The sequence below is a fragment of the Podarcis vaucheri genome (genome assembly GCF_965113315.1).
Source record: "Podarcis vaucheri genome assembly, chromosome: 2".
Lineage (NCBI taxonomy): Eukaryota > Metazoa > Chordata > Lepidosauria > Squamata > Lacertidae > Podarcis > Podarcis vaucheri.
Window position 1 is genome coordinate 126,218,684 of NC_138760.1, and position 15,313 is coordinate 126,233,996.

Genomic DNA, 15,313 nt, shown 5'->3' on the forward strand with positions numbered 1-15,313 from the left:
GTCCAGCACTCTAACCACTACACCACACTGCCTCTCACCACTGCCCAAGATGCAGCAAGATGAGAAAAAATTCAATCTAGAATGGGAAAACTTTATAGACTATTTTAGAGAACACTGCAAAAACGTCAAAACATTGGCAGGTTTCATGTAACATTGATGAACTAAGAATAGAATTAGGAGAGGGGAATGAAGGTGAAATTAATTGAGGAAATATATAGTAATTATAGGCAAGGAGAATAAAAGGGGGGAATGGAAAGGGGGGGTCAGTTATTGCAAATTTGGATTGGATATGTATGTACCAAAAGAAAAAACGTTAATTTGAAAATTGAAAATAATTATAATAAGAAATAGTTTAGAAAACGTTTTAGGGCTTCCGTGCAGCTGATCCAGCGGGGCTTTCCGGAGGCGAGACCAGCGCCTCTCCTCGCTCTTTGCCCGGAGAAGCCCAGAGGCGCCTGCCGCTCGGCTCTGAAACGGTTAACAGCAGCGGCGACAGAACTGAGATTCCTAGAGCGGAGGGGAAAAGGCTGTCGGGAGAATTGCAGCTTCCGCTTCCTGTCCCGCTCCTGGGGGGGTGGGGGGAGAGATACCTGTAATGGCGGCGGCTTTCCTACCTCGCGGAGGCGCTGGAGGTGCGTCGTATGTATTATGTGTTATAAAGGGGGAGAGACGGGGGGGGGCGTGCAGCTGGAGGGAGCGTGGGGAGGGATTAAAAAACCCCATTAGGCAAACCATTTCAATGTAAGTTCTTTTCCTCTGTCTCCTTTTTCTAGTCATGAGTTTATCCAGATTTTCACATCTTATTATTTTTAAATAGAGCTCTTGAAAATTGTTCAGCATTTCGGTGCAGATCTCGCCTAATGCACACGCTTTTGCAAAGGGTATTTCCCATATGTTTCCCATAATACCCACGCTTTTTAGCATCTACACGCAGCCGCTGGGAGAGATCATCAGGGGATTTGGGCTGGGTGTCCATCAATATGCGGATGAGACCCAGCTCTGCCTCTCTTTCAAATGGGAACCAGTGAAGGCGGGGAAGGTCCTGTGTGAGTGTCTGGAGGCGGTTGGAGGATGGATGGCGGCTAACAGATTGAGGTTGAATCCTGACAAGACACAAGTACTGTTTTTGGGGGACAGGGGGCGGGCTGGTGTGGGGGACTCCCTGGTCCTGAATGGGGTAATTGTACCCCTGAAGGACCAGGTGCGCAGCCTGGGAGTCATTTTGGACTCACAGCTGTCCATGGAGGCACAGGTCAATTCTGTGTCCAGGGCAGCTGTTTACCAGCTCCATCTGGGACGCAGGCTGAGACCCTACTTGCCCACAGAATGTCTTGCCAGAGTGGTTCCTGCTGTGGTTATCTTGGACTACTGCAATGCGCTCTATGTGGGGCTACCTTTGAAGGTGACCCGGAAACTGCAACTGATCCCATCGTTAAGCCTGGACACTGAGATCCAGCACCTTCTGGTGGTTCCCTCATTGCGAGAAGTGATGTTACAGGGAACCAGGCAGAGGGCTTTCTTAGTAGTGGTGCCCTCCCTGTGAAAAACCCTCCCATCAGATGTCAAGGAAATAAATAGCTATCCTATTTTTAAAAGACATCTGAAGCCAGCCCTGTTTAGGAAAGTTTTAAATAATTAAATACTGTATTGTTTTTAACACTCGATTGGGAGCCACACAGAGTGGCTGGGGAAACTCAGCAGCCAGATGGTCGGGGTATTTTTTATTATTATTATTATTATTATTATTATTATTATTATTATTATTATTTACATTTCCCATAGTTAATGCATTCTGTATATAATTCCACTAAAATTATTCATTTATAGGTCTTGCCCCCTTTTTATGGGGGTAGGACATCTTTTCCTCATGGAAAAGATCTTTCTCCGACCAGCAGGCCAACCTGGGCAGGTGGGGGACCTTCCTTGGGCTCCCCATAGGGCTTGGGGTCAAGGCAAACCCTTAAGCATTGGAAAGCCTTCTGCAGAGGCTTCCCCTGGAACTTGTAATAATTTTTATCCGGCCTGATTTTACTATAATTTGTTACATTTATATACCTCCCTATACCCACAGGCCTCAGGACAGTTCACAGGATAAAATTACAATATAAAAACTCAAAGTACATAATCAAAACAGAAACAAAAACAACCCAATAACATCCCCCAACACACACATTTTGAATTATTTGTGTCAGTTAAACAGCAGTTTCTGCAAGAGCAGTTCTGGGCAGAAGAGGTTTTTTAAAAAAGGAGAAACAAGCAACTTCAAGTCCACATTAAAAGTCCATGTGTTGCTGCGGCCTTATACCGACAGGCTAATAATGATAATACTACTAGTAATACGAATTTCCTTGAGCGTCCTCTCCCACTTTGTGGAGCCCGATTGGCCCCCTAGTACACTCCAAGCTGGGAGACTGAACGCAAGTGGATGAAAGATCCTAATTAATGCAACCAAACACTGGTAAGGGCTCATTATCAAGCCTACCTAGTGGCAGGGAAGGCAGCAAAGAAAGCATAGTTTTTTGCCTCCATTGCCTCCTCATTATGTCGTCTGGCAGAACTTTTCCGGGTTGTACGGGGCCTTTTACAGGCTGGCCCAAAGGAGGTGGGAGAACCAATGGTAGCTCGCTTTGACTTCTTTGCAAAGCATGTTGTTGTTAAAATTGCTTGCCACAATGCTACGTCGATTGCAGGAGAGATCTGACCAGGTTCATATGGCAGGATAAGAAACCCCACATAAAATACAAATTACTGACTGACAAAAAAAGAAAGGGGCAGGTTTCGCACTCCCCGATTTAAGAACATATTTCAAAGCCTCGTGCCTATGTTGGATTAAGGATTGGATCTTATTAGAGAAAACATATACTTGATTTGGAGAGTTGCAACAACAGGTACGGATGGCATAAAGTCAAAGTCCACAGAGGGTTCACTAATCATAGTCAGAAATGCTCTTTATAAAGTGTGGACAAAATACCAACCATTATTAGAACCCCAAACACCATGGTGGCTGTCCCCAGTAGAGACCTTTGCAGTCAAAAAAATAAATATGGAGGGAAATTGGGCAACCTATAGTCAATTATTAAAGAAAGACAAGAACATCTGAGATTGAAAACATTTGGAGAGAGAAGGCACTACGTCACCGATTGGCTTCCATATCACCAAAAAATTGGCTTTGGGAAAGATGAATCCAAACTACAAAAAGCATTATTACGAAATGACAAAAAAAATATTATCTAAAACTGTTATTGGAATGGTATCTGAAAGATGAGGAAGTAAAGGATGTAATGGTTAAATGGGCCCAGGACATGGGCCCCACAATACAGATGGAACAGTGGGAGAGACTCTGGAGGTTAGATATCAGATTTACTGCCTGTTATACTATCAAGGAAAACTGAATGGAAATGTTATACAGGTGGTATGTGACACCTTCCAAACTAGCCAAGATATGTAAACTCAAATCCAACCGATGTTGGAAATGCAGTAATGCAGAGGAAACAATGATACATGTATGGTGAAGCTGTGAGAAAATTAATAAATTTTGGGGGTGTATCCATGAAGAGCTAAGAAAGATGCTGAAAGCTCCTATAGAAAAAAAGCCAGAGGCATACCTAATGGGCATTATAGGAAAGGACACCCCACAGGATATCAAATGTTATTCTTATATGCCACAGCTGCAGCCAGATTATTACTTGCTAAAAATTGGAAAGGGGGCATTATTCCCACAAAAGAAGACTGGATAAGTAAATTATGTGACTTTATAGAATTGGCCAAACTAACAGCAGCCATAAGACACCAGTCAAATCAGAATTTAAGGAAGGAATGGCAATGCTTTGAGGACCAAATGAAAAAACACTGTTCTAAAGAAAACCTGTTGATATGTATGGACTAAGGATGTAAAGTTGAATCAGATTATGACAAATTAATAATAGGTGAATGTTGAATGCTATCAAAAACACAATGTAAATAAGAGCATAGAATATTGAAAGATGTCGAGCTGAGGCGGAGGGAAGTCCCAGTGTTGGAATTTTTATTTTATATATCTTTATGTTGGACTCTTTTAGTTTATGAATGTTATATTGATTGTATATATACTTTCTATAATAAACTTTATCGAGGAAAAAGAAGAAGATAAAATTGCTTCCATCCACCAAGACAGCGGATGAGTCTCATGGGTTGTCCAGAGCACAGTCTAGTCCTGTTGTGTTGGATGAGTTTTTTCAGTTGGTCAGGCTCGAGGATATGGACAAGGTGCTTGGATCAGTCAGGGTGACCGTGTACACTCTTGACCCTTTTGCCTCTTGGCTGATAAAAACCAGCAGGGAGGGAACAGCAGGCTGGGCCAGGGAGATGATCAGTGCCTCTTTACAAGAGGGGGGGGGGGTCCCTGCATGTTTGAAGGAGGCAGAGGTAAAACCACTCCTTAAGAAACCTTCTCTGAATTCAGAAAGCCTAACTACCGGCCAGTTGTTGATCTCCCTTTCCTGGGCAAGGTTCTGGAGCGAGTGGTCGCAGACCAGATCCAGGTGCTTTGGGAAGAAACTGATTTTCTGGATCCATTTCAATCAGGGTTTAGGCCTGGTTTTGGCACAGAAACTGCTTTGGTGGGCCTCTATGATGACCTCTGTCGAGAGAGAGACAAGGGAAATGTGCCCCTGTTCATTGTTCTCCACCTCTCAGCGGCTTTTGATACCATCCACCATGGTATCCTTCTGGAGCGACTCTCTGAACTGGGGGTGGGTGGCTCTGCTTTGCAGTGGTTCCAGTCCTACTTGGATGGTTGTTCCCAGAAGGTGTTACTTGGGGAATTCATTTCAGCCCCATGGAAGCTTCAATGTGGGGTTCCGCAGGGCCCAATCCAATCCCCCTTGTTGTTTAACATCTACATGAAATCGCTGGGAGGGGTTATCCAGAGGTTTGGAGTACGTTGCCAGCAGTATGCTGATGACACTCAGCTCTATTTCTCCTTTCTATCTGTAGATGAGGCAGTGGAAGTGCTAGACCAGTGTCTTGCCTGGGTAATGGACTGGATGAGAGCCAACAAATTGAAGCTCACTCCAGATAAGGCTCAGTTAGTGGGTGGTTCCTAGAGCAGATGGCTAGGAGGTCACCTACTCTTGATGGGGTTACACTTCCTCTGGAGGAGCAGGTTTGTCGCTTGGGGATTCTCCTGGATCCTTTGCTGTTGCTCGAGGCTCAAGTGGCCAAGAGTGCCTTCCATCACGTCAGCGTAGGCTGGTGGCCCAGCTACACCCCTTTCTGGACAGGGATAGCCTATATACCGTTGTCTATGCTCCGGGAACTTCAAGGTTAGATATAGATAAGCGTTATACGTAGGACTGCCTCTGAAGACAGTTTGGAAACTTCAGCTAGTGCAGAATTCAGCGGCCTGCTTGCTCACCGGCGGTTTGAGCATATTACACCCATCCTGGTCTGACTGCACTGGCTACCAATTAGTTTCTGGGTCCAATTCAATATGCTGGTTTTGACTTGAAAAGCCTTAAATGGCTCAGGACCAGGAATACTTCAAGGACTGCTTCTTTCCATATGAACCTACCTGGACCCTGAGATCCCCTTATGAGGCCCTCCTTCGTGGGACTCCTCAAGTGGTCCGGAGGGTGGCAACACGAGAACAGGGCCTTCTCTGCAGGGGCTCCCTGTCTGTGGAATGCTCTCCCCAGGGAAGTTCGCCTGGTGCCTTCCTTATAAACCATTGTTGTTGTTTAGTTGTCTTAGTCGTTTCCGACTCTCTGTGACCCCATGAATCAGAGCATGCCTTGGAAACAGTTGCTTTCTTCTCAAAGCTTTTCTTGTTTTATGTCCATGAAGCTTTCATGGCAAAATACTGGAGTGGGTTGCCAGTTTCTTCTCCAGGTGGATCACATTTAGTCTGAACTCTTGGCTGACCTGTCTGTCTTAGGTGGCCCTGCACGGCATAGGTCATAGCTTCTCTGAGTTATTCAAGCCCCTTTGCCACAACAAAGCAGTGATCCATGAAGGGGTTTACACCTTTAGGTGCCATGCAAACATTCCTTTTTAACCAGGCTTTTGCTAGATATCTTTGACATCCTATAGTCTTTTTCAAACGTGGCTCTTTTTTGGGGGGTGTTATTGGGTTGGTATTTTTATTCTGATTATATATGATGTGACCTTTTTGTGAACCACACTGAGACCTCCGGTTATAGGGTGGTATATAAACCCCACGGATTGGACTGGGTACCCCACGGATTGGACTGGGTTGCCCCAGCCACTCTAGCTGGCTTCCAACAAATATAAAAGCACAATAAAACATAAAACATTAAAAACTTCCCTACACAGTGCTGCCTCCAGTTGTCTTCTAAAATTTGCATAGTTATTTTTTTGACAACTGACCGGAGGGTGTTCCACAGGGTGGGTACCACTGCCAAGAAGGCCCTCTGCCTTGTTCCCTATAACTTCCCTTCTCACAGTGAGGGAACTGCCACAAGGCCCTGGGACCTGGATCTCTGTGTCCTGACTGAATGATTGGGGTGAAGACGCTCCTTTAGCATTTCATCAGTTTGCCTTTTTATTCCATCAGGAGATGTTGAAGGGATGCTGGCAGAAGGGGAACAATCAGAAGTGTCACCGAAAGGATCCAAAGAGGAGGGGGAGCAAAGGAAGCTGAGGGTTCAAGATGGAGGCAGAAGGCGAGAGGGGAGACGAAAGCAGAAGCCGGAGGGTGACTCTTGTATGTCTCAGGGTGGTGAAAATCAAATTCCCAGAGAGGAGAAACCTTATAAATGTTTGGAGTGTGGAAAGAGCTTCAGTAACAGTAGTGCCCTTACCTCGCATCAAAGATCTCATACAGGGGAGAAACCGTATATATGTTTAGAGTGTGGAAAGAGTTTCAGTCGCAATGATGCCCTTACCAGGCACCAAAGATCTCATACAGGGGAGAAACCGTATACATGTTTGGAGTGTGGAAAGAGCTTCAGTCGGAGTAGCATCCTTAAGTCGCATCAACAAATTCATACAGGAGAGAAACCGTATACATGTTCAGAGTGTGGAAGGAGCTTCAGTCAAAATAGTTCCCTTACCTTGCATCAAAGATCTCATACAGGGGAGAAACCGTATACATGTTCAGAGTGTGGAAGGAGCTTCAGTCAAAATAGTTCCCTTACCTCGCATCAAAGATCTCATACAGGGGAGAAACCGTATACATGTTCAGAGTGTGGAAAGAGCTTCTGTGACAATCGTAGCCTTACCAGGCACCAAAGATCTCATACAGGGGAGAAACCGTATACATGTTTGGAGTGTGGAAAGAGCTTCAGTCAGAGTAGCCATCTTAAGTCCCATCAACGAACTCATACAGGGGAGAAACCTTATAAATGTTTAGAGTGTGGGAAGAGCTTCAGTCAGAGTACTGTCCTTATCTTGCATCAAAGATCTCATACAGGGGAGAAACCGTATACATGTTCAGAGTGTGGAAGGAGCTTCAGTCAAAATAGTTCCCTTACCTTGCATCAAAGATCTCATACAGGGGAGAAACCGTATACATGTTCAGAGTGTGGAAGGAGCTTCAGTCAAAATAGTTCCCTTACCTCGCATCAAAGATCTCATACAGGGGAGAAACCGTATACATGTTCAGAGTGTGGAAGGAGCTTCAGTCAAAATAGTTCCCTTACCTTGCATCAAAGATCTCATACAGGGGAGAAACCGTATACATGTTCAGAGTGTGGAAGGAGCTTCAGTCAAAATAGTTCCCTTACCTCGCATCAAAGATCTCATACAGGGGAGAAACCGTATACATGTTCAGAGTGTGGAAGGAGCTTCACTCAGAATAGTTCCCTTACCAGGCACCAAAGATCTCATACAGGGGAGAAACCGTATACATGTTCGGAGTGTGGAAGTAGCTTCACTAACAGTAGCCATCTTAAGTCCCATCAACGAACTCATACAGGGGAGAAACCTTATAAATGTTTGGAGTGTGGGAAGAGCTTCAGTCAGAGCACTGTCCTTATCTTGCATCAAAGATCTCATACAGGGGAGAAACCCTATAAATGTTCAGAGTGTGGAAAAAGCTTCAGTGAACGTGGTACCCTTAAATTGCATAAAAGATCTCATACAGGGGAGAAACCGTATACATGTTCAGAGTGTGGAAAAAGCTTCAATCACACTGGTGCCCTTACCTCGCATCAACGAACTCATACAGGGGAGAAACCGTATGCATGTTCAGAGTGTGGAAGGAGCTTCAGTCAGAGTAGCAACCTTAAGTCGCATCAAAGAACTCATACAGGGGAGAAACCGCATACATGTTTGGAGTGTGGAATGAGCTTCGCTCACAGCAGTGCGCTTACTAGACATCAACAAACTCATAGAGGCAGCAAACCTTATAAATGCTGGGAATGTGGCAAGAGCTTCAGTTGCACCGACTCCCTTTCCTCGCATGAAAGGATTCATACAGGGGAGAAACGATATACGTGTTTGGAGTGTGGAAAGAGCTTCAGCTACAGTTGCAGCCTTACCTTGCATCAAAGATTGCACACAGGAGAGAAACCGTATAAATGTTTGGAGTGTGGCAAGAGCTTCAGTCATGGTAGCTCCCTTACATTGCATCAACGAACTCATACGGGAGAGAAACCGTATACATGTTCAGAGTGTGGAAGGAGCTTCAGTTACAGTAGCTCCTTTAAGTCGCATGAAAGAACTCATACAGGAGAGAAACTGTATACATGTTCGGAGTGTGGAAGGAGTTTCAGGTGCAGTAGCTCCCTTAAGTCGCATGAAAGAACTCATACAGGAGAGAAACCGTATACATGTTCGGAGTGTGGGAGGAGCTTCATTCAAAGTAGCTCCCTTAAGTCGCATCAAAGAACTCATACAGGGAGGAAATCTTAGAAATGTTTGGCCTATAGAAAGAACTTATGTGACAAGGACTCCCTTACTAAACTGAAAAGAACCCGTACAAGGGAAACAGAAAGGTTGGAGTGTGGGAAGATATTTAATCATATCAAATAACTCCTACAGAGAGTAAAACAATGATTGTGTTCAGAATTAGAATTTGCTTCCATTAGAATTTTTACTCCTTTTAGTGGCTGTGTTGCAGATTAGTCTCCTGATCAGAGTTAGATTTACATAGCTATGTTCTATTTTCTTTCTCATGCATTATTTCCCATGTATTCATCACTTGTATAAAGCGGTGCTTTAATATTTCTCCCATCCCCAAAATTTGTTAATCTGGTGTGAATTGATCTGATATTTTTCATAGACACAAATGCATTCTCTGGTATTCTGTTGACGTATGTAAATGACGTATCTTTGCAGTGAGAGTATAGCCCCTCAGATCACAGCTCTAATGAACAAATGCTGTTGAAAAACATATACTGGATAATAAGCCTCAATACGCAGTCAAGAGAGAAATTATTCTTCTTTGGCGTAGCAACAAAGATAGACTTGAGGCAGGATTTAAATAAACATTCACACTATTAGTATTAGAAAATGTGTAGAAGATAGAGAAATATGGTGTGTTTACTTTTATGTATTTAGGTTTGATGTTATGTTATTAATAACTTTTTCTGTTAGGAGGTAGCAAGGTGGGTGAAAAGAGTAACAAACCGGAAGCGGAAGTTGGGGAAGCCCAGGAGGGGAGGGAGGAAGGAATACATAGTAAAGGTTAAGACTTTGAGATGTATGTAATGAATGAAAAAGAAAGGTGAATAAAATTTTATTTAAAAAAAACCAATGAGTCCGTAAGTGACTGTGGAGGCCAATTCTGGACCCACACGTCCTTCCACAGTGGGGACACAGCTTTCCAGGTGGGAGTTGATCATGGTTAGGGTTTGCCATGCATGCCGTCCTCTTAGCACACTTCTCCCTTGCGTTCTGAGTTCGAGTGTCTTCAAAGTCCATGACACCTTTGGTTGAGAGAGAAATTAGAACAGTATAGAAGATGCACTGATTTTCCAGCCTGTGTCTAGAGTGCTAATAGGTCACTGTTCCAGGATGTGTGCTTCTTCACCTTCATCTGCCTAGGAGGGATTTCAGTTTTATGTCTCCGAAATATCCAGGCAGTGGCCGGTTCCTGATGGGATGTATTTGTCCTGTGTGTTCTCCCCCCAGCTCTCCCCTCCCCTAGTATTTCCCGTAACACCCCCCCACACACACACACAATCTGGAAATGTGAAATCCGCTATGCAGCTATGTGCAGGTATTTGTTGATCTGATAATCTGGGAAAGGAGGAAGATGCAATCTCACCCAGCACACATTAAAAAACCCAATTATGTTTTAAATACAATTTTTAGATACATCAGTTTTGCACGGAAGAGCACTCAAACATTTCAAAATACGTATGTGTTAGCGAGACAGTTTCCTTCTTGCATAGTCTAGTGAAAGGCAATGTTTCAGAACGGAACTCTGCTGATGAAATACCGAGTTACAGGTAGGTAGCCGTCTTGGTCTGCCATAGTCGAAACAAACTAAATAAATAGATTAGATAAGATTCCTTCCAGTAGCACCTTAGAGACCAACTAAGTTTATTATTTGTACACTTCTTCCGATACACTGAAACAGAAGTCACCAGACCCTTATATATAGTGAGAGGGTGGGGAGGGGTATTACTCAGAAGGGTGGTGGGAGATGGGTGACTGGCTGATAGGTGTGGTAAACCTGCAATTGGTCTTACAGGCAAAAACAAGGGGTGAGATGGCTAAAATAGCTTTATCGTGTATAATGAGATAAGAATCCAATGTCTCCCTTCAGACCAGGTCTCTCCATGGTTTTAAGTTTGCTAGTAAGTTGCAATTCAGCAACTTCTCTTTCCAGTCTATTTCTGAAATTCTTTTGTAATAAGACAGCGACTTTCAGATCTTGTATAGAATGTCCTGGGAGATTGGAGTGTTTTCCTACTGGTTTCAGAAATACCTGATAGTGCAGGTAATAGTCCAGCAAACTTAACCCATCTTCTCCAATGGATGCCTGTTGCTCATGCCTAGAGATGGGAAGGCCTGGAAAAAAACTAGAAAAACGGGGTGGGGCAGGGTTTTTTCCTGAAGCCCCTTTTTCCTGGAAAAAAAATGAAAAAAAATTGTTTGATATAGTTTGAATATTCCACATTTTTATTTTCAATTTTTCCTGGAAAAAAACGATTTTTGGGGGAAAGAGGAAAAAACCTGCCCTCCCCCCTTTTTCCACCCCCAGGTCTTCCAGAACCCCCCATTTTGCAGCTCCCTGCCGACAGACACCAGGCAGGTGCTCTCACTGTACTCCTTCAGGCAACTGCTCAAAACATTTTCGTTAGGGCCAGCGCATCTGAACACGTAGAAGCGGCATGCGATTTACTTCCTTTTAACCACTGCTGACTTTAATCATATTTTGTATACCCTTAAATACCTGCTTTTAACTGTGTTTTATCAATCATTTTAATGTTCTGTTGTATATTTTTGTAAACTGTTTAGAAGCTCTCTTACCACCATGCAATTTACAATATATAATAACAAATTCCATTTAAAAACACAGAGAGACACTCCTTTTCCTTTCAAACTGAGTTTGAGCCTTAGTGCAATTACTTTTCAGTAACTGGATGTTGCTTCCCTCTGGGCCTGGCATGCAAAAAAATTGCCTTACGCTTTGCCCCAGCTGTCCTCAAGTAGAGAAGGGAAGGAAAAAAACCGGAAAAATTGGGGTGGGGACAGTCTGTCCCCCTGTTACCCCCCAAAGCCGTTTTTTAGAAGTCCATGGGGAAAATGCCAAAGAGGAAGAGGAAGAAGAAATGGAAAATGATAGCAGTAGTTGATAAAGTGAGATAGAATAAACTGCATGTATATGTTGTGTGTCAGGATTCCAGCCGCGGTCAGAGGTACACCGGCCTCATTCCAGGCATTCGGCTGGGATCCTTGTTGACCTTCCGTCTGCGTCTCCCGGCAGGCAAGGTCGTAAATCGGCGATCCTCCTCAAACGTGAGGAGAACATACCCTCCTCCTTCTCTCCCTCCCTGCACTCCCCCAGGGAGGGGAAGAAAGGACAGACAGGAGTCCTATTTACATGTTTTATTCCTGTCATTCAGCAGTACAGAGAAAACGTGTCTGTACCCACCAGACTCCGGCAGTAGAGTCTCTGCTCCTCCCCTGTACTTCCAGTACAGGTCAGATGACACTCTGAGCTAACAACCGGTGCTCAGTACGGAGAATGGACTGCCCCTTTCTCCCACCAGTACAGTTGTAGACATCAACATCCTGTTTTGCTTTCCAGCCACCTGCAGCTGGCTTTTGCATTGCTGCTTTTTCCTGACAGGGTCTTCTGTTGTTGCTTTTAAAGCACTACTCAAAGGGTAGGCCTTCCATGGAGCTTAAATATTGAGGTGGACCTTAACTTTATTTGCTGTTGGTGCTAAGAGGCAATTTTGATTATTATTTATGTTGGTGGTTTCATGCTTTTTTTGATGCTTTTGAGAGAAAGTGGGGTGGTTACCTGTTTTATTGCAAGCCTAATACTTTTATATACACTGCGTTTCACGCAGTTTGTAAAACTACTCCACACTGAAACCCCCCCCCCAATTTTCCCAAAATTTCCTTTCCCCCTGGAAATAACAGGGGGAAACGTCCCCTCCCCCCCCCATGGCTTCAAAATTTCGGGAAATTTCACATCTCTACTCATGCCCCTTCCATTGCTGCCTTGTTAGAAACTGTCCTCTGGTTCCCCCCATATGTCTGTCGTTCACTAAAATGCTTGCACTTCCCTTGACAAGGCAGAATCCCTTCCTGGGAATTCCTGGGCAGAGAGCTGCTGAGCCCCAGACCCCAAAAGGAAATCCAACCTCATCCAGGAGACGATGCTAAAAACTGAATTCTGTTTTAAATGCAGTTTTTAGGATGCGGGTGGCGCTGTGGTCTAAACCACCTAATGGTCAGGGGTCCCTTTAATACATGGTTTTTCTTCTTCTCCTTTAATCCCCTACAACAACCCTATGAGTTAGGCTAGGCTGATAGGCATGGACTGGACCCATGGCCACCCGGTGGGGAATTCGATCCCTGGTCTCCCAAGACCGTAGTCCAGCACTCTAACCACTACATCACACTGCCTCTCACCACTGCCTAAGAAGTCCCAACATTGTGGAAGTAGAGATCAGAGTTCCCACAAGGGAGAGATTTTCTTCCACCTCAGCTGTCTTGGTCTTCAAAGGGTTAAAGATCAAGTGTAGGATTCCTAGAGAGGCAGGAAACAGGAGGAGGAGCTTGGTCCTCCAGGGCAAGCGCCCCTCCTCCCTCCTGCCTTGTGCATGGTCCTTTAGCAGAAGAGAGGCTGCAGAGGTTGGATGCATGGAAGGAAGCAGGCAGGGAGGCTGGGGCTGGATCCTGCTGCAACCCAGAGCAGCTTGGAGCAGGACCGGAGGTTCCCCCACCTCTGGCTCAGCCCCTTTGTGGTCCACGCTCCCTTGGCCCGCCTTTGCCTTGAAGCAGAACCTGGAAAGAATAGGAAAAGAGGCTGCAGGGGACAACCCTTCAGCCATATTGGAGGCTGTTACCCAAATCCCCAAACTGTCCCCTTGGGAGATCCTCGGAAGAGCTATTTTGACCCTCCTGGATGAGGACGCCCTCAGCTCACATGCTCAGCGCCAGAGATTCAGGCATTCCCGTTACCAGAAGGCCAAGGGACCCCGATAAGTTGGAAGCCGACTCCACCGCCTTTGCAGGGAGTGGCTGGAGCCAGAGCGACACACAGAGGCTCAGATCCTGGATCTGGTGGTCCTGGAGCAATTCCTGGCTGTCTCCCCCCCCCCCCCCGGAGATGGAGAACTGGGTGAAGGATCAGAGAGCGGAGACCAGTTCCCACGCGGTGGCCCTGGCCAAAGGTTTCAGCACCCCTTCACATTTTTCTGTTTTTTCCTGTCTATGCATTATTTCCCTACACTGTGCCCACCCCCTCCAGGGATGTTCTCTCTCTCTCTCTCCCCCTGCTGAGTTGATTCCCCCTCCCCCCATATCTGAGCGAAAGGGATCCATAGGTCATAGAATAAACATGTCCCCCATATTGGTCTCTACAGCCAGAGAAGGCGCTGCAACTCTCCCAACATCTTGACTTCACCCCCAAAGGCACACTCCTCCATGGTCTCCCGAGACAGACGGATGCCAACATCATCATGGATTCCTGCATTGCAGTGGGTTGGACTAGATGACCCACAGGAGCCCTTCCACTCTATGATTCTATTCACAATATTTTCTTACTCACAGTCCTCAGAGGCAGCAATACTTTTGAATACCAGTTGCAGGAGAGGAGAGCGCTCTTCTCCTCGGATCCTGCCCTCTGGTTCCCTCTGGTTGGCCACTGTGAGAACAGGATTGTGCCCTGGAAGGTCCACTGACCTGATCAAGCAGCTCTTCGTAATGTTTATAATAATATAAAAATAGTATGCAAATACAGTCAACCTCGGCTCCTGAACACCTCCGTTTTGGAATGTTTCTGCTCCCGAAAGCCGAAAACCTGGAAGTAAACTTTCCAGTTTTTGAACGTTTTTCGGAAGCTGAACATCCGACGCGGCTTTGGCTTGAGGGCACGAGGCTCTTGCAGCCAATCAGAAACCGTGTCTCGGTTGTCGAACATTTTGGAAGCTGAACGGGATTACGGAACGGATTACGTTCGACAACAGAGGTTTGACTGTATAAATGTTGCTACTTACTGTTTTGAACCCAATGGTACATTACCACGAAACACCGTTAAAGGATCAGATGGCATATATCACTTAGAAATGTTCTTCTTTTCTAGAAACCATTTATACAATTTTTTTTAATTTGAGGGCGGGGCGAGGAATTGCATTTGTACATGTGGCCAAGATTGTATGGCAAACTTAAAGCCTCTACTATTAGAAAATTCTTCCACTTGTGATGCATACCTACAAGCAGTGCAATGTCCGCGTTTGAATAAACCTCCTGGAGCTGTGGTCAAGGTCTGGTGTGTAGAGGTGTGTGGTACGTCAGTATGTACTAGCATATCTCTAAGTGATCTGATGCGTCATTTATCAAAGCAGGGAAAGACCTCACAGCCTGGAATATTCAATCTCACTGGGCAAAAGACATATACCACTTGAATCATGGGGAAAGATTTTAAAATTCACAGCATGCAGTTCATTAAAAGAAAATTCTATGAAGATGATGTACCGATGGTATTTCACTCCAGTAAAGCTTGCTAAAATGTATAAAGAGACCTCTAATTTATGCTGGAAATGTAAGGATAAAGTAGGTACATTTTTTTCATACGTGGTGGACATTTAAGAAAGTAAAGGGGTCTGGGAAATTATATACAGTGGTGCCTCGCAAGACGAATGCCTCGCAAGACGGAAAACTCGCAAAATGAAAGGGTTTTTGG

General features: G+C 44.9%; 2 protein-coding genes across 11 annotated transcripts in view; one reads left to right on the plus strand and one right to left on the minus strand.

Moving 5' to 3' along the window:
• The window catches only part of LOC309524675 (uncharacterized protein), a 121,925-nt gene extending 112,535 nt beyond the window's left edge, over positions 1 to 9,390 (plus strand). For 3 of the 8 annotated variants that reach the window (XM_082209547.1, XM_082209549.1, XM_082209550.1), the window contains exon 2: positions 6,554 to 9,390. In XM_082209547.1, coding sequence (XP_082065673.1) covers positions 6,554 to 8,853 — 2,300 coding nt within the window. In that variant the 3' untranslated portion in view covers positions 8,854 to 9,390. Of the gene's footprint in view, positions 1 to 582; positions 633 to 2,192; positions 2,459 to 4,457; positions 5,070 to 6,553 lie in introns of those variants that run through there. The other 5 variants (XM_082209554.1, XM_082209551.1, XM_082209553.1 and 2 more) reach the window with 5 other exon arrangements.
• LOC309525047 (uncharacterized protein) overlaps positions 1 to 15,313 on the minus strand; it is a 274,308-nt gene that overhangs the window by 229,426 nt on the left and 29,569 nt on the right. The window lies entirely within an intron of this gene.